Raw genomic sequence first — 20,141 nt, 5'->3', positions numbered from 1 at the left:
ATACTCCCTTGCCTTTTACCAGTGTTTAACATGTGTTTACAGAGCAGGTTACACTGATGTTTGTATTTACCTGTAGCTGCATCTGCACAGCGTTTTATTTTCCTCTCTAATAAAAATTATGGAACAGATAAGCACTAACCCCCAAGTTAGTGTGCTGCAGTATTGATTTCTACAAGAGCACTGTAAGAGTGTATTTATCTACCTGTCCTATTATGAAATGGGTAAAAATGTACCCCACAACCATTTCAGTCAGTCAATGCTATATTGAAAATCCTGTTTGTTTGCTTCTTTTAATAGGTCTTTTGAGGCACACTGTTGTTTTTTTTTTTTTTTATTTTATGTGTATTTGTGGAAAAAGGATGAATGCAGGATGGTACTGCTTTTTCTTAAGACAACTCTTTGCCTACATTTTGTTTTGATATCCACTGATTTGATAGAAATGCTGGTGTTGGCTCGGCCTGGAACTCCACATTGGAAAGCAAAGAGAGCAAAATGTGATTAATTGTAGATTGCTAGCCTGGCACCTCTTTAATTCCAGCAATTACTCTATTTTCTCATGGCATTCTGAACAAATAAGAGTTGTTAGGGCCAGGTTGGATGGGGCTTTGAGCAGCCTGGTCCAGTGGAAGGTGTCCTTGCCCATGGTTTGGTACAACATGAGCTTTAAGGTCCCTTCCAACCTGTGACTGGAAGGTTCTGTGATTCCATGAGTGTGTTGAGCCAGGGGCCTTTCTGTCCTGAGCTCTGAAAGGAACTTTTATGTGCTTTTATGACCCCAGACATGCTCTGCCCTCCAGTGTGGTGCTGTAATTTCGTGTTTCTTAAAAGCAAATTTCAAACTGATCAAAGGAGGAGCGAAATGGAAAGAATGGTGGGTAAGATAAGGTTGTGATTGCTGTGCAGGTGAAGACCACATTATTATTACTCTCACAAATTGCTCTGTGTCATGTTTTCAGTAGCAGAAGGTCAAGTTTTGCCCAGGGATGGAAGTGAGAGAACAAATATAAACAGCAAAGGCAAAGAGGCCTGAGTGTCTGTAAAATGGAGTGTTTGAGCTCCTCATTCTGCACAACATGTGTCAGAGCTGCTGCAAAAGTGCTTCCATGTGGAGATTTCAAAGTGTAACTCCTGGGTTGCAGCTTGAGCTGTAACCTGTGTGTTTCTCATGGTGAGGCCAAGAAAACTAAGGTTAAATTCAGCAATTCAGCTCTGTCCTGAAAAAAAAAAAAGTAAAAAAAAAAGTTCAGTAACCTGGAAAACCTTTTTGGATGATGAAAAACTGAAATGGTATGGTGATTTTAGAACTTACCAGGTGGGCTGTAGGTGTAGGTGGGCTGGGTGGTGTGAGAGGGGATGCTGGAAGCCAGGAGAGGCAGCAGGGTCAGAGGGTGCAATAATACACAATTCCAGACACTCTGCTGTGGATGTGACCATCTCTGCTGAGGCAGGCACAGGGCCTGGGCCAAATCTTTATGGAGACAGAGACAGATTTTCCTCACTATCTTTAATAATCTCTGCTTCACACTCTCGGAGGCTTCGTGGAACCATGTGGTAATGTGTTTGCACTGTGGTGCAGCCTTAGACCTTTTGGCTTTCCCAGCAGCTGGATGGTGAGACCCCAGAGAGCTGCTCACATTCTGTTTGCAACCCCATGTACAGCAAATTCTGCCTTTGGTTAATGCAGTGATACCTCAGAGCTGCCTCACCACAGCTTCTCTGTGCTCTCAGAAAGAAAAGAGAAATAAAACTGCTGCCTTTTGCCCCAGATTGCACTGTAGATGGCACTGTGAAACTAAGATTTTGGTAACAAAGATGTGTTTTACAGCACCTTTGCAGACGTTAATTGCAGTGTAATGTGGCTTTCTTTCTAGGTCCCCGAAGTGAATGAAAAAATTCTGAGATGCAGAAAGGCTTATTTGCTGCTGCAAATGGGAATCTGGAATAACTATGAAAAACACACTGAAATAATTGTGTTTGACTGGAACAAAATTCTTGCAAAGTCCCCAAGGTAAGAGCACTTTTTATCTTTCAAATGACACTGAAGATTCTCTGTTCTGGTTAGCAACAATATCCACTTGAATCCAATAGAGAATGAAGGCTTGACATTTCTGAAAGCAGCAGCCCACTGACGCTGAAGGGCTCAGCACCCCTTGCTGCATCTGTCTGCCAAATTTCATTTTTTCTCTGCCTTTTCAAAGATCCTCTTGTATTTCTGTACATTAGCAGGCTGAAAACTTGTGTCCTGTCTACCTGCAAGGCAGACTAAAGCCTGCAGATGTGTCCTTTGGATGGTACTGGATGCTTTTAGCAGCCTTTCAGTTTGGATATGACCGAGTGGATGCTTTGTGGTGATACACTTATTCCTGGAATTGAATGTTCTTACTCAGGGCTGAGGTTACCCTGTTAACCTGATGAGCCCTGGTTTCACATTCCTTCTCTAATGTCTCAAAAGAGTCAAACTCAGCTGGGGAAGGCTTTTGAAAATAGGTCAGTACAAGACTATTTCCACTGAGACCAGTTTTGCTGCTGCACTGGGAATGGTGGGAGCACCTGGGTCCTCCAGAGTGCTGGAACAGCAGCTGTTGAGCATATGATGCATGATTTGGGACCTGTCCATCACCACACCTGCCCCTTCCACCACCTCCTGCCAGAAATGACAGGTTCAGAATGCCTGAGCTGGGGTGTTTAATTCCACAGGAAACCTGGAGGAAGGTTTGTGTCTTCATGGTGATACATCAGAGTGACACCAGAGCTGGGGTGATGCTTGGATGAGATCTGAGTGTTTGCATTTAGAGCAACAGAAGGATGGGGTTGGAAGCTGAGCAGATGATGACATCCTGTTCATGAGCTGCAACCTGTTTGTTTCTCATGGAGAGGCCAAGAAAACTAAGGTTAAATTCAGCTCTCTCCTAAAAAAAAAAAAAAAAAAAAAGAAGTTCAGTCAGCTGGGAAAGATTTGGATGACTAAAATCTAGAATGGTACAGTAATTTTAGAACTTACCAGGCAGTTTTCTTAGGCTAACACTGGACCAACAGCAATAGTGACATTTATGCTGGTTTCACAGTGACTCAATCCCATTAGCTGCAGTGACATTATGGGTTCAGCTGCATGCAAGAGGTGAATTTGGTTCAGCTGCTCTGAATTAGCCTGGGAGTGCTCCAGAAGAGGGCACTTATTGGATGGGTGAGGAGCAGTGATGTCTTTATCTTCTGGGCTTGATTCATGCTCACAGAAGTCTCCTACATACAGCTGTAAAAGGCCAGCAGGGTGTTTGTTCCTGCATTCAGCGTGGAAATATATTGGGCTCAGAGCATCTTCTTAAAGCCAGCAAAGGTACCCTCTTGCCAAATCAGTGCTTAAAGTGTGGCTTCTTCACATATAATTTTCATTCTCTGAAATCCATAGACATGATGAGCTGGTTTCTTTGCAGTCTTTATGTAATTGAAAAAAATAACAAATTGTAGGCTGAAGGTGCTGGAGTTTGCACCAATGTATTTCTTTCTACAGTGTAAACCAGAATTTGTTGCTAAAATATATTTACTTTCAGCAGGCTTCTGGTCTCTTAACTTTTGATATTAATAAGTGCATTTTTTATTTGTTTGGGCTTTATCAGCATTTACAATTAGAGAAAAAATATTGTTCTGCAAAGTGTGAAAAGGGAAATTGTGTGAGCAATTTTAAGAGAGAAAACAAGGCCTCTGTTTTGGTTTCATTGGTAGATGTTTATCAAATTTAAACAACACCCAAGTGTGTCACCTGGTTGTGACAGTAGAGCTGTCTAAGGTGTGTGTTGCTTGGGATTTCTTTTTTTAAATTCAGCACTTGAACATTGGATTAGCTGAGTAGTCTTAGGTATAATCAAGATATACAGATAATTTTGTTTTGGAAAAGACTCAGAACTGGAATCTGCAGAGGAAAGGCAGTTCCCAAAGGACCTTTTGGTGCAGATAAACTCGTGATAGGCTTGCCCAAATCCCAGCATGCTGATTAGCTGCAGACTCACGTCACTGCCATGAAAACAGTATTTGCTTCAATTTATGCAAATCTATAAATTGCCTTTAATAAATTTGATGTATTCCTGCTTGCAGAATTTGCTGAAATTGTGGAACACAGTATCTAAGGGCTTAAGTACATAATGCCCATTTATGTATCATGCAAGCAATAAATCATCATAACTCAGTTTAAAAAGATGATTAGATTCCCATTCTGTATGATGAATGGCATAACATAAGCTATTGAGGGATTTAATTCAAGATATTTGCAGAAAAATGATGGAGGATTTGGAATCTTAGTTCTAAGAGTAACATGAATAAGAGTAACAACACCTTCTTTAGAGCAAGTATTTTCTGAAATGCAGTTTCCAACACCCTGGCAGAGAAGTGAGTCCTTGCACGTTTGACTGAGGTGCTGCTTCATGAGTGTTTTACCCTCAGCAAACCAGGTGATCTCCAGGAAATCTCCCAAATATTGTGTGCTGGGGAGACCCAGCCCAGAACTGTGCAAGGCTATGATAAATTATATGTTATATTACAGTAAATTATTATACTATATATTTATTTAGTGAATATGTCCTGAGAAGTGTTAAGTAAAAATGACTTTTTTTTTCTGTCATTGGGGGAGGTGCAGTTTAAAAATAGTAGCACAACTCATAAATGTGTATGTTTAAATTTGAATGTGCCAGGATCTTGATAAAAGACAAAAGAACCCATCCCTTATCTCAGTTTCATAGAACTGCATGGCACTCATAATGTGTTATTACAAACATGTGTTTGTGGGTAATGTGATGTGTGATAGACATTGCTTCTAATTATAAAATGTCCTTAACAAAGAATTGATCCCAACCCAGTAATGAATATGATTTTGTGAGTGTTGCCTTGCAATAACCCACATCAGTTATTCTTCAGCTTTTCCTTCCCCACATCGTTTTTATGTTATTCCCTACTTGCATTGTTCTTTCACTCAACTGCTTCCTTTTCTGCCTCCAGGATGAGATTCTGTGCCAAATCAATGCTTCTGTCTGACTGGCTCTTTCTGCTCTATGTGTTAATGGTCTGCTGTAAATTGTTGTCCGCCTCTAGTCACCATCCCCGGGGGCACACAGGTAGGAGCTTTTAAACTCATTATGTGCTACTGAGACCAATTAATACCACTTGCAGCATGTTAGAGCCCACTTTCTAGCAATGGATAATTGATGAGGCTGTTGACAGCATGTTATAATCAGTGCAATAGGTTAAAAATACACCACCAACAAGGAAAAAAAAAAGAGTTATTGTAAATTTTCATGGCTTTTCTCTAGTTATTTATGTACTGAATCTTGCCAGGAGGTTTTTGGAGTGACTTCATGACTGCTAGGTCTTTGGCATTTGTTTGTGTCATTTTGCTTTATCCTTATCCAAAAACATTCTGAAATGTATCTTTATCTTCACCCTCTTAATCCTGTTGTTATCAACTGACTTTACAGCAGTGGTGGGCAATAAATCGAAGCCCTCAGACTCATGTTAGCCAGTTCTTCCACTGACTGACACAAATTCTGACCTGTGCTTAGATCAGCCTCTGATACTCTCCTCCTTTTCCAAACTGGCATAATGAGGAAAACAAATATCTTGCATTTAAGGGGCTGTACTATTGTAGAGAAATACCTACCAGGCACAATGTGTTATCATATTATAAATGCCAGAAAAAGCTCAGAACAAGCTGGATTGACTTCCAGATTGGATTTTTGTAGCAACATCTCTGATAGGATCTTGCAGACATCAGCTTGAAAGCAGAAAGAGATGGAGATGTACCAGTGCTAATGTGAAGGCATCTGTGCAAGTCCTGAGTAAAATGGGATAGCTGTGCTGAGATTATCCACCTTTGATCCCACTAGAGAGGGAGGTAAGGTAACAAAATACCCCCTGTCAGTGCTGCTCTTCAGGAGAGATCCAAAGTCTGGCTGCAAATCCCACAATGGGTCTGTTCTCAGCACCATAGTCAGCTTCATGGCTTGAGGATTTCTGCAAGTGTTACTCTCTGTGATGTGCCCCTAAATCAGGTGTTACTCCTCAAATCCATATGCAATGTCCTTAGCTCTGAGCCAGGCTCCTGCGGGTCCAGGTCTAATGTTAGCATCCACTCCCCTCAGGGCTGGGAAGTGAGGATGCATTTGGTAGAGGCTCCATCCTCCAGAAGAGACAAACTATTGATCTCTTTCCTGGCTGCTTCCAGTGGTTGTCTAGGCAGGAGCTGAAGGCTCCTCCTGTGCTCACCAAAATATCTCCAGAACTGGCAAGCAGGACTGACTGACCCACACGTGGCTGCTGTGTCTCTGAGAGCCCAAAACCTCCTCCTTGCCTTCCCCCATCATCAGCTCTGCTTTCCCTGGCTATGCAGCACCCAGTTTGCTGTAAAACACAGCCACGTTTTGTGCAGAGTAACTGCATGGAGAGGCAAAAGCCTGAGGAGTGACTCCAGTGAATGCAGATGGGGAGGATGACCCACGTTGCTGCTCTGGGAATTAGTTGTGCCCTTCCATGAAGAAGGAAGGGGGTCTGTGCACAGTCACAAGTTAATAGCAGAGCATTTCAGAGCTGACTCTGCAGACAAACCTGGAGAAGAGCAGCTTTTGTCATTTGGGGAGTGGTCTTGTCAGAAGAAATGTTATTTTTGTCCTTTCAAGATGCACTTTCCTTGTGTACCTAAGGGAAATACCTGTAATAAGGCAGCAGTGATCTTGTGTTGTGGGTTTGTATGATGAACACAGTGTATTCTGTAAATCATGACAATATTTTTTACATGAAATTTCAGAGTGCTTGAGAGCATCCCTTAAATTGACACATGGACTTCCTTCCACCTTGTCAAAGAGGTACCACGAACACAGTCAAGTTGCTTGACTTTATGTTTGTGTGCTGTGATTTTTCTAGTGAGCTAACAGAAGGTTCTGCTCCTCATCAGTAGCTTGGTCCAGCTGTGGAGCTGTTTTTCAAATGGACCCCCTTGAAGCTGGAGCCTTCATGCACCCTTTTAGACTGTGGTGTCCTGTTCTTCCCCAAGTGTGAGTTTCCCTCCTTTGTACGCTGAAGTCACCCCCATCCCTCTTTGATTCCATGTGGTAGATGAAGCAGTGATCCCATTTTTGATTCTCCAGCTCCCTGAATCTGACTCTTGGCACCACAGAGGGTTTAGGGGTCTGTTCTCAAGGGCCCTGCATTTCCCAGCCTCATCTTATCTTTGCTGCCTGACACAACACGTAGATTGTCCTTCTAATGGATAATCAAATCTCTGATGGAATCTATTATGTGAGCAAGGTGCTGCCTTGTTCATCAGGAAAACAAATAATTCAGAGCTTTTAGCAGAGCCTGTTTTGTGGAAAGCAAATAATTAGCCTCATTTATTTCATACAAATTAGCGTGTTCTTGGATAGCAATTGAGATAAAATTTTTGCAGTCAATAGGCAGCATTCCCATTTTTCAAAGTAAAATGTCCTGAAGCACATTAGAGGGATGAATCCAAGGCTTGGGTAGAGCAAAGGATTTGTCCTTTAGGTCCAGCAGCTGTCCCCTGACAGGTACTGCTGAGCTGGGAGGCATCAGGGGCCCAGCCTGGGATGCTTTGAGAGGAGCTGGTTTTGAAGAACAGCTTGTGTCAGCTCCTGACAATCAGTGTGTTTTAAGTGTTGTACTTGACATCATCAGCACCTTTCAAATAAGTGTGTACTCACCACAGCTAAGAAACTTTTATTAACCAAGAGCAGACAAGAGAATTTAAGATGAAAAGTGGGAATCGACTTCTTCTTTTCAAAATAGTGCCATTTTAAAGGAGCCTAATCTGGGGAAAGACAATTATTGACCCAGGTCATGCTAGATGGTGCCTGAAAAAATCACATTTGGCAGCTGTGTGCCCTATTCAGGCAGGGACAGAGACTGGATCTTATGGACCCAACAGCCATTCTGCTCCTGAGAAGTGGGAGAGAATGGCATTGAGAAATCCCTTTGACAATGGAGGCTCGTCCCTGTAATGAAGTGTAAGACAGACCTGGTTCTTTCTTTTGCTCTGTGAAATATTCCCCACAAATATCCCCTGAAATACCTGTCAGAGGAGAGATGTTCAATCCTGCCTTGCTTTGGAGCAGTTTGGATCTTGAATCCAGCTTGGAGACTGCAGCCTGTTTTTCATTGGGAAAACAATGAAGGGCACAGTGATTGCCCTGACTGGCAGAGGCAATAGGCAGAGGAGAAATTTTCCTTCTCATCACCATTAGATCATTGAAGATGCTGCTTGTGCAGATTATTTTAGCAGCCCCTTGTTTATCTGTGTGGAGAAGAAACATGAGAATATTAATCTGACTTTGTTGCTCTGAATGCCTTCTGAAGAGTTTCTTTTGCCCTGACAATAACTAAGGGAAGCATAAGCATCAATTTTACTTCTTTTTTAAAAAAAATGGGCAGTATTTCAGGCTCTTGAGTACCTAATACCAATATAATGACCAATTCCATGCTGTTCTGGATGAAGCAACATACATTTAGTACCAGAAAAGGTTTGTTTCCACCTCACTGCTCAAAGTCACAAATGAAGAGGCATTGAAAAGACATTTTGTCAGGTCAGCTCGTGTGAGGGCTGGCCCTGCAGACCCTGAGCTGGCACAGCCAGCTGAGCAGTTTCTGCCATGCATTACTGCTGCAGCCTGGCTTTTTTGAGACTGTTTTATGTGATGATGTACACCTGAAATGCTTCCAGCTTTGCTGAAGGGTCTAAATTTTAGAATGTTCCACATCAACTGCAGTTTTTCATGACATTAAAGACTTCTCTACTTTCAGGGCTTTATAGACAGACCCTGTTCTCACTGGAGTCAGAGGGAAAATTCCTTACTTACACAGGCTCCAGGATTTAATCTCCTTAAAGGAGAGCTGAAAAATGCAGCTTTATATTAGAAATATTGCTGCTTTTAAGAAAACAGGGAAAACCCATGCTGCTCGTTCTCCCTTTATTTTGGGGCTGGAGCATCATTTTTCCTGGCAGTGCTGTTGGGCAGCCGTGAGATGGATTCCTGTTTCCACCAGAGGGCCCTGCAAGGCTGTGGAAGGGGCTCCAGCACTCAGCCACCGCTGGCTTCCTCTGATTTAAATCCCAACTCTGCATTTTGCTAACTAGAATTATGAGTCCTTTGTATTTCCACGGGTCAGACATGGTTACTGCACAATAAGCTTTAGCCCTTTGTTCTATTTAACTCCTTTTATGTCTTAATGTTTTATTCAGTGTGCTATTTATGTGGTTTATTACCCAGCTTCTAAATACAGGGTAGCTACAATATACAGCCCTGACTGTAATCTCTTCAAGTAATAAGGTAGGGAAGGCAATTCACTTGAGAAATAGGTTCCCTTTAAGACAAAAAGGAGCAGAATTCTCTGTGTGAAGTTTGCTGGTGTACTTATTTTTGTGGAGAAAAAAGTGTCAGACATATTTATTTTCCATTTTCAATTTTTTTTCTAAATAACAATGAGAGCTTTTGATATATATGACAGACTTTGACAATGACTTCAAATTAGATGCATAGCAAACTAGATGCATGGCTATGTTACCAGTCACAATTCAGTGTTGATTTTTTTTTTTAATGGTATAAAATGTAGCTTCTGGTGTCATTTTCCAAGAATGCACACTTTAACTGTGTGGAATGTGATTGCATGTGAAAATATTTGTGTATTCCTGGGAGCTGAGGGGTGGGAGGGGGAGAATTACAGACAAACTTTTAAATGTGCCTGCTTGTGTTTCAAATGTCATTGTTTCAAAAGTGGGAGGGAAATTCTGTAATAAAAAAGAGAGAGTCTCATTTAATACAAATGGTCAAGCCCAGTTTGTCAAACTGTAGAGCAGGAGGCTGATACCAAGCTCTTTCCTGCAGTACCAAAGTGACCTTATTTTAAAGCCATAGGGGAAAGCTTGTGAAAATATTGTCATTTTACATTGACACCATCATTTTTTTTTACATAGCTGCCACCTGCTGTAAATGCTAATCTTTATATTCCATTGACCAAAATTCTAACCAGGAAAGCTTTCTTTACTCTGTGTCTTTTCTTTTAAATCTACTTCTCCCAAACTTAGATCTGATAACAGAAAAAAATATTACATTGCAAATGGATTGTCTTGTGCTAGTGTGAGACAGAAATGGCTGGATAAGAGTAAATCCACAAATAGAATGGAAAAGATCTTGTCCTTGGTGTTCACTTGAGTGAAGTGATGCAACAAAAAGCTCTGTTCTGGGTTTCCATGGAGGTCAGCCTGCTGAGTCCTTGGGAGGATGGATGCCAGAGTGATGAAGGCAAGAGATTGAGATGTAAAGGACTTGCATCGAGTTCCTTGCTCTGAAATGATTAAAAGAGCTGCTTGAGATGAAGTCCTGACCCCTCAGAAGTGGGAGTTTGATTCTTCTGTGATTTAGTTTCCAGCCCACTCCGGATGTGTCTCAGCAGAAAAGTTAAACTTCATAGTTATGATTTTATTAAAGCTAAAACCAGTCACTCACAGCATTCACCATTGGCAAATCACTGCCTTTTTGAAGGATGGAAACTGTTTTAGGGTCTGTTCTTCTATTGATCCCCAGCTCTGTGCTCACTGGCTGGGCTGCATTGCCACAGCCTTCCAGTTAGCATTAATTGTGACAGCAGGGCAGAGCCTGCCCCAAAATTACAGTCCCATTTCAGTGTAATTGTAAGGCCTTTCATCCCAAATGGGTGGCTGCCCAGGCTTGAACTAATGCCCACGGAAATGGGCAGCAGTTTCTGGTGATTTAGGCTGTCTGTTCTTGTCTGTGCTCCCTGGTGAAGGGTGGTTCAGAGGCTGCCCAGGGAGGGCTGACTCTCCCTGGTGGCTTTCATTTGCCCTGGCTGTGGGTGGGTACAAAATATTCACCTTGTATTGAAGAGCAGGAGATGTGTTGGCATCCTTGGCTGTAGCATCAAGCGTGCCCCACCTGTGCCTGCTCCACTCCCACTCCAGGAGTGCCCAGCTCTGCTCTGGTGCCAAGCACAGCGCTCTGCCCTCCAGAGAACTGCCCCTCAACTGTAACTTTGAAAGTTTGTGGTGCTGATATGCCTGGTTTCAAGGACATCTTTGAGCAAGCACTTCTTCTTGGAAACCAGAAAAAGTTTAATTAATAATGGAAGAACCTGGAGATGGAATTTTTTTTTTTTTTACTAACATTTAAGTGTTTTGTTGGCAGAGCACCTCGGGATTGCTGCTAGTAGCCCTTTGCTGCAGCTGTTTTTCAGTGTTTGGCAGCATTCTTGCATTCCTTCAGGAGAGTGACAACTGATAGCAGACAATGGATTCTAAATCAGGAGATTAAAGATGTCTTGTAGGCTTCAGCAGGGTAATCTCTCCTCATCACACTGGAGATGGAAGCTACACCTGACATTCATTATCTTCCAGGGTGGCAATCTTTAAAAATACCTCCAGAAATGCCAGAAGTTATGAGTGGAAAATTCTAGGATCAACTGTCCTGTTGCTTAGTGTTTGGCCTTTATTTATTTATTTATTTCCTTTCTTTATTTCCACTTATTTTTTCTCCTTATGGATATCATCCATATGCCTTGCAGTCCATGAATGGTCACTAGTCTTCTGATTTATGTTGTTATTTTGAGAAATAATGACCAGGTTAGTGTGAGGCAAGATTTCTCTTAGCTTTATTTCCTACTTGCATCCTGTGTTTCCTTCAAGTAGAATCTTAACACGCGGTGAATATTTTGGAATAAGCAGATTTATTTTGATGTCTATTTTCTGTACAAACAGTCACAAATCAGCTGGGGTGGAATGGCAAGCTCTGTGTTTAGCAGACCTAGGGTGTGTTAACAGCTGTTTGTAGGGTGTTGCATCATGTTGGCTGGTTTTGCCTGATAGCAAAAACAAAATTATGATTGTAAAGCAAAAATCAAAATGTACCAAGGTGCACATTTCATAAATGAACCCAACTTTTGGGTTTATTTTATTTTCAGATTGGGTGGAAAACATTAAAATATCTTTTGTGCTTTGTAAATCCCATCTTCTACAGCTTCCATTCTTTTCCCAGGAGATTTCCTTCTGCATAACAGGAAATAAGGCTGATAGGGAGCAGACACTGATCTTCCTTGTTCATGGTGTCCCTGATTGTCTCTGAAAGGGACCCAAAATCTCTCCTGACTTGCCATGATGAGGAGATGCCCTTTTCAGAGGAGATCAAACAGAAAGATCTTAAGACTCTGTGTCAGCACTGACACTTGTTACTAAATTTTCTCAGATTTGTCTTTAGAAACAAAATTTATTGAAAATGTTAAAATCAAGTCAGAATATAACTTGAGAAAAGAGCATATGATGTCAGTTGGCTTAACTCACCCCAGCAATGTGTCTGGCATGAATTGTGGCTGTGCTGATGATTTCTGTCCAGTGAATTCTATCAGCAGATGCTGGTATTCTTCCAGCTGGAAAAAATAAAGCAAAAAAAAACCCAACCAAAACTAAGTCAACTGAAATTTCTCATCTGAAAGAGTGTGAATGCAGAAAGAGGTCCTTGCTGTTCTCTGCAGGCACTCTATTGAAGTTAGTGCTGTTGTGTCACTGAGGAAAAAAAACGTAGCTGATAATTTTATTTTCAGTGTTTGTAAATGCATGTTGTTAAAAGAAAGTCTGATTGCTCTGCAAGGATTGTCAATTGCTTGGCTGGGTGTCCAACTCTGTCTGTTTTTAGGAATGGCTGCTGACAACTGAGTTTAATAATTTACTTGCATAGAGTTAATTTTTCAGCCTTTGTTCCTCTTCCAAGGTTTCAGAAATATGGAGGCAATATAATGGGTTTTATTATCAGATCTATGTTCAATGTTGTTTGAATTATATAGAAAAAAGCAATAGTTTGATACTTCATTCAGAAATACTGTGACAGATGGGCTATTTTTCTCCCCCTACCACACACTATTTTTAATATTTTATTTGGAAATACAAAAGACCCCTCAACTTTGTGTTGACACTCTTTAGAAATCGAGTAAAATTGCTGCCCTCAGCAAAATGCAATTTACTGCAAGGGATGCCACAGTCCCCAAACAAGGAGCCAAGATAATTAGTCTGCAACTGACAAATAAGTCTGCTATGCTAATGTAATGAAACATCCTTTTATCAGACTGTATCACATGATAGTTTGTGCCAAGCTAGAGAGAAAAGAGAGTTTACTCTGAAAACATGTCCTCTTCTGGGGCAGCAAATCTAATCCAGCAGTGACTTGAAAGAATTTTCCTGACCCTTCCCTGGTATCAAGGGATTTGGATTGACTGAATTCTGGATCAAACCCAAGACCTGAGTAGGGTTTTTTGCAAAATCATTTCCATTTTTCTTTTGGCTGTAGCCAGAACAGCATCAAAGCAGCATTAAAAAGAGCTATGGCTGCAGAAGGAGCAGTTTATCAGGGAATAAAGGTGATTCAGCATTTTCTCTGTATCATCCCTCCAAAAAAGAGAAGGGTCTTTGCCCCAAATCCTGCAGCCTAAATAAACAGTGATCTCTCCTCTGGCAGCCAGGCCAAAGCAATAGAAGGTGTTTGTCAGCAACGTGACCTGCTTTACATGACAAGTGTGATCATTCTCATTTAAGAGATGATTGTAAAGCAAAAATCATCATTAAGAGATGGGGGATGAAACCCTTGTGTGCATGGTGAACACTTCCATGTCTTGGGAACCAGCAGGTCTCAGCTGAAGAACTGAGCCAGGGGTCAGGTTTGGATTGTCCTGCCTGGGACTTGACGCTGGGCTGTGATTTATGCAAACACCACACTTGAACACCATCACTGCACTGTGCTGGTCAGCACAGGTACCACCTGCCAGAGCTGGCAAGTGACTGGGGAGCTCCTTCCCAAACTTAGTTCCAGCATTTCTCAGTCCAGAGTCTGTTAGCTGAGTTGGTCAAAAGGCACTGCAAAGAAAGGACATTTATTCTTATTTATTAGGTTTTGCTCACTATATATTTTTGGTGAAATATGACATGACCTTTCAGTCTGAGATCTGTTAGATGATAAATATTATTAGCAGGGTCACTGCTTGACCAGGGGAAAGCTGCCTGTTGTGCAGTGATGAATTCAGTCAGGGGACAAGCAGAGGGAAGATGTCTGGTTTGTGGCAGCCTCAGCAGATGGTTGTACTGAGAGGATATTGCTAATTGCCACTGCTCTTATATTAGCATGGTGATTAGGAACTGGTTTGCTACTCGGCTGTGGGGATGGGGAGAGAAGAAATGGGCTCCTGGTGTCTCAGGTGAGGGAGGTGAGAGCACAGGGGCTGTGTACCCACTGGCTGACCCTGGTTTCATGCAGTGTGAAGCACAGGTGACACCGAGGAACCTGGAGCTGAGGGGCAGCAGGTACTGGCCTCCAGCAGAGAAGGGATCAGTGATGTTATAACACACTGTAAAGAAAGCATTAAACAAAGTAATTCTGAATATGAAAAGAAATTGATATGAAAATCACAAGGTAAACACCATGCTTCAGTGAGAGTGTGTGTAAAAATCCAATTGCAAAGGGCTCTCTGGGGCAATGAGAGTTACTTAGTCTTTTTTGTATAAATCTGATGATTTAAGCTATCTGCTTTGTGAAAGGACTGCAGGATAGAGTGAACAGGATGTGAATCTTAGGGAAGAAGAAAGGCAGAAATCCCTTTCAGTGGAGACAGGATCTCATGATGTCATTGAGCACTTGATAGGCCAATTGAAATTCAAAAATCACATTTAAATTTCTGAATGATGAAATGAGAGGGAGATAAATAGGTCTGCACTAATGATTACATAACCTCTTGGCTAGAATCAAATAATATATTGTACATTTTCAGTTAAGCATGCGGTCCTGTATCCAAAAAAGTGCTAAAGTTTAAAATGCATTTGAGAAGTAACATGGTAGAAATGTCCAAAGCTGAGTTTATTCTTCATGTTAGGTGCTGTGCAAGTCTTGTTTGTAGGGATGTGTGAATGATCAGGGCTTTAACGCTCCAGTTAGCTTGTTTAACAGGTAAATGGATTTATTGTGTTTTGGTACAGAGGCAAATCAAGGATATCTCCTTACTGACAGAACACATCTACCCTAAATGAGTCCTCCTGAAATTAATCACTGGGAGTGTCCTGGGCTGGGTGTCTTGCTCAGAGCTGAACTGAGCAGTAAATCAAAGCAGATACCCTTGCAGAGTCTCTGTAAAAGCTGACTTGGTGCAGTAATCACAGGGCAGCCCTGGCTTCTGCCTGTGATTCCAGTAGAGTGATTTTTATAGCACTCAGGACTTTCTGGAGACTGGAGGAGTTCTGGTTGTGCCCCTGCTTTTCTGGCAAGTTGACTGCACAGGGAGGATAACATGTCAGGCTTTCAAGCTGTTATAAAAACCCCAAGATAATCAAACCAGATGAAATGTGGATTATGAGTCTCCCATTCTGCCAGTGGTGTAGTTTAATATTAGGTACTGGTTTAGCAGTCACAGTTCACCTGTTTCCCCCATACACCAAAAATAAAGCATCATCCCCTTCTTTGTTGGCTGCTACACCACTGCTGCTCTTTGGGAGAATTCTGTGTAGTGGGATTTAAAGATGAGTTATATTAAAAGTGGATAAATGATCATTTTCTGTTTCTTGTAGCAATTTTACAGGAAATATGAAGGTCTGAAAAATACAGAGACTGACACTTGTTCCTCTGTCTCAGCATCATCTCAGAGTCTCACAGAGCAGAGCACTGATTGTGCAGCTAAACTGCTGAGGAAATCTTTGTCTTTTCCTCTTTCCTGGTCCCAAGTCAGCCAACTTTCCCCCTGCTTCCCTCCCATTCTCCTTGATTTGGAGGAGTCTGTGCCATTGATGTCTTGCTGTTGTCTCCTATTAGCATCAAAAATTTATCTTCTTCATAAATTGCCCTGTAGACAGTACCCTGACAATTTGTGTTGGCTTTAAATTGTTGTCACTGTCTCTGCTTCATCATCCACAAGTAATGATGTTGGTAATGGAAATGTTATGCTATCATTTACAAATTCTTAGCTTGTCTGTTATCTTTGAGGAGATGATAAGTAGATAGCAGAATATCAAAGTCTCATTTTGCTCTACATGTATTCTGAGCTCCCAAATACTGAAACAAGGCAGATACAGGCTTTTAAAGCTAGATTTAACAAGATATTTAGATACCTATCACAGCAGATTAACAGCCAGTAGGATTTTTCTGGTGAGTTTATGCAAGGTATGTGCTGAACTTCCAGTTTAAGTGCAGTGAAATTCTAGATCTGAAGACTTGGAATTTGTGCTGGTATAAGATAGAAGATAGATAAGATCCTGCACATTACAAAGCTCTGTGTCACCATTCCTCTCTCAGCTCCAGCATCTTAAACACCTCAAGATATGCAGGGTGGAAGTGGATCGAGCCCATGGAGTGATTTCCCAGGCAGCACTAGGAGTGAGTCTGGGCAGGAGGTGCCTCTTTGTTCCTTGTGCAGAAGGAGCAGACTCTTACAAAGGCTTCTGTGGTGGTGTTCACAGGGGTCCCAGGAAGAGGGAGGAGACGGGAATCTGACTCCATGTTTCAGAAGGCTAATATATTATTTTATGAGATATACATATATATATATATAAAAATATTAAAACTATACTAAAAGAATAGAAGAAAGGATTTCATCAGAAGGCTTGAAAGCAAAGAAAGGAAAGGAATGATAACAAAAACTTGTGACTGACCGAGAGTCTGACTGAGACAGCTGGACTGTGATTGGCCATTATTAGAAACAACCAACATGGACCAATCCCAGATGCACCTGTTGCATTGCACAGCAGCAGATAACCATTGGTTACATTTTGTTCCTGAGGCCTCTCAGCTTCTCAGGAGAAAAAATCCTAAGGAAAGGATTTTCCATAAAGCATGTCTGTGACAGGCTTCTTATTCACGCTTTATTTTACATTCCCTGCAAACCTCGGCCGTGCTGGGCATTGTCGGGAGGCGCAGCAGGATCATCCCTGTGCCCGTGGCTGGTTCTCCATCCTCTGCCCGGTGCCTGCGCTGCTGGGCATTGCCGGGAGGCGCAGCAGGAGCATCCCTGTGCCCGTGGCTGGTTCTCCATCCTCTGCCCGGTGCCTGTGCCGAGCCCCGCTGGATGGCAGCAGCGCGACAGGGCTGAGCGCTGCCACGCTCCCTCCGGGAACATGCTCTCCCACATTTCCACGGGATTTTCGCCCCACTTCATCTTTGGTTTGCCTCTGTGTGTCCAGGGGAGGCACAGCTCGGTGTTTAGCTGGCTCAGTGTCCAACCCGTGCGCTGCTGTTGCAGATTTTGCAGGAGCAGGGGCCGGGTCAGGCAGCGAGGAGGGGACAGGTCCCTGGTGTGGTGACACTGCAGCCAGGACCAGCCCAGCCTGCTGCTTCCCAGGCACATCTGGACCTGGGAAGAGAAATTAAATTAAGCCTGAACGTTTCCTTTCCAAGTTTTATTAGGCTGTATCAACAGCAATTAAAACAGGCAGGTATTTACTGCCTGATAGCGCTGACAAATAATTTAATTTTGCACTGCTTAAAAAATGATCCTCATCTTAGCAGGCTTTGTAATTAGGTTTGACCTTAAGCAGCCCCACATTCCTCATGTTGGTATCCTCGTGTTAGAAGCAGTTATCTGAATTTTGGAGTCTATTTAAAATGTAAATTATGTTTCTTAAAATTTGTAGCAACATCTCGTACAGCATCAAGATGTTTAGCATTTATGTTATAAAGGTACATAATAACTAAATGTTTCATAACCAGATGCCAGGATTTAATGCTGAGTGCTTGGACCTGCAACACTTTATATGTGTGCTAGTATTTAAATGAGATCCAGCTCAGCTCCAAGGCTAACAATCTATTAGGATGAAAGTGTGGGCAGTTCACCTCAGTGTCACTGATGTATTTTTTAGCTATTCATGTGTGGACTGCGTACTCTGAGAGAAAATATCTTGCTGTCAGCTACAGAATTTACTAATTATCCAAGAGCAATTTAAAGAAAGCATTGACTCTGAATATTTAGTTGCAGGAGGCCAGATGTTAAAAACTGAAAAGCTCTGTTTTGTTCATTGAAGTTTGGACTCTACCTAGATACCCAAAATGTTGCCATCACTTGAAATTTAATTTTTGTGGGACTTTCTCATGTTGAAGAGAGAGCCTTGACTGTACAAATCTTTATTTTGGACAACACCTGCTTTCTTTGGAGGTGGTTCTAGGTTTAAGAGAAAATACTTGTGTTTACTAGGGTGTGAATATGGCATTAAGTGGTTGCAATAAGGATAGTGATGGTTGTTGCAAGCAGGAAATATGAGATCAGAACAGACTATTTCCCTAGAACAGCAGGGCTATAAATGCTGAATTATTAAGTGTAAATCCACAGTATTTCCTTTTGGATATGTAGAAGAGACTTAATCCCAGCCACAGGACTTTATGATGGTTTTAGGCAAGAATATGGAGACAATGAAGTGAGGAAAATTGCTATATGGGAAAAAAAAAGGCAAGCTTAGAGCTGGTACAGACATGACCTCTGTTATAGCCCTTAATCCTGGAATGAAACAAGATTTTGGCAACTTGTTCACCTCCTTCTGAACTTGCTTGCAGATACAGTGACACAAAACTGTTTCAAACTTATCAACACCAGCACTGGCTGAATGCATTATCTGATGCTGCACTGTGGAAATTGGGGCTGTTTGATTTACATGACTCTCCCAGCTGTTGGATTGATCTGGTTGGCTTAAAAGCCGAAAGGAAAAATTGCTTTGAAGGAGAATTTTTTAAAAGTCAAGAGATCCCTTAGTTTTGCGTTAATTGTGCCATCCAGGGAAGCTCTTTCTTTAGCATTATTAATTTAGGTCTGTGCCTGGCCCTGTGGGAGAGTGCTGTGCATGCTCCGGGTGACAGAAGATGGAATATCCATGGAGAGGACAGAGTAGCTCTAGCTGGCAGGCATAAAATAATCCATATGAAACTGGAGAATTTTTAGGGAAATTTGGAAGTTTTAAGGCCACAGCTTAGAAGTGCCCTGGGATTTGGTCATGTACATTCATTATGAAATGATATGATATATTCAAGAGATGAGTTATGCACTTGTAACATATATAGACAGGCTGCTGTTAAGTTCATCCTGATGTTGTGTCTTGTTCCAAGTGTTGGGATGGGCTACAGGTGATAAGAACAATACTTTGTTTCTGTCCTAAGCAAGTGATTTCTTCTCTTTAGTTCTTTACATTTCAATTTGCTCTTATTTTGATATTTGTCAATCCAACAGTCCAGCATGTTCTGAATTGATTATGAAATGCTTCAGAGTAAATGGAACTGGGACTGCTGCAGAGAACAGGAGATTGCTGTGGTTTGCTGAGTTTAGTGAGACTCTGTATTTCACAATGCTTTCCTAAAGGGCAACCCTGTGTGCACCTTGAATTTCAAACACTTCTTAACCCTGAAGGACTGAAAGTTCCAAAGGAGCAGGAGAGATGATATTTTACACTGCCTCCACCTGTCACTGACTTCTCAGTTATTTTTGAGAGTGCTGGGCCAGCAGAGGGTGTGTGAGTGCAGACTGTGACCCAGACACTGGGGTCCATCCCTCCCAGCACAGCCTGTGCTGTTCTCAGGTGTCAGTGTCCAGCTCACACTTGGTTTCTGTTCCATCAGATTTTGATTATTAGATATCATCCCTTTGAGACATCAAGCATTAGATATCAAGCATTAGATATCATCAGCAAATGCTGAACAGGAAAGGTCATTGTTTTCAGTGCTCCCTTAAGACTCCTTTGAAAATCCCACTTTTCAAGTCTCTTATTAGTCACATTTGTTACATGAACAATGTCATTCCTCATCCTCAAATGACAGGCTAACACCAATAGTAGCTCACCTTTGATTTCTTTAGTGGTTTTTTTGTGTTCAGTGACAAAGTTATAAAATATGTTTAGCAGGATCCCATAAATAGCTGCAAGCTGAGAACAGAATGATGATGGAAAGCAACTAGTTAGCCAGATCATTTAACTGCAATGCTTTGTACTGCCAGGAAGGACTCACACCAGGTTGCTTGCAGAGCTGCTGTTTTCAACCTTCTTGAAACCTGGAAGGTGTGTAATTTAAGAACTTTTATGGATTTCTTTATATAATAGTTCCAAGAAGCCTTGCCCCCTGTGACCTAATTATGTCACC

At 41.8% G+C, this 20,141-nt stretch overlaps 1 protein-coding gene across 1 annotated transcript in view; it reads left to right on the top strand.

The window, feature by feature from the left end:
• The window catches only part of TAFA4 (TAFA chemokine like family member 4), a 72,819-nt gene that overhangs the window by 22,039 nt on the left and 30,639 nt on the right, over positions 1–20,141 (top strand). The window contains exons 2-3 of the mRNA XM_036391339.2: positions 1,872–2,008; positions 4,987–5,102. Coding sequence (XP_036247232.1) covers positions 1,929–2,008; positions 4,987–5,102 — 196 coding nt within the window. The 5' untranslated portion in view covers positions 1,872–1,928. The remainder of the gene's footprint in view (positions 1–1,871; positions 2,009–4,986; positions 5,103–20,141) is intronic.

This window comes from Molothrus ater, chromosome 11 (genome assembly GCF_012460135.2).
Source record: "Molothrus ater isolate BHLD 08-10-18 breed brown headed cowbird chromosome 11, BPBGC_Mater_1.1, whole genome shotgun sequence".
NCBI classification, from domain to species: domain Eukaryota; kingdom Metazoa; phylum Chordata; class Aves; order Passeriformes; family Icteridae; genus Molothrus; species Molothrus ater.
The sequence above is the reverse complement of the archived record's forward strand: the minus strand, read 5'-3'. Positions and strand labels throughout refer to the sequence as shown.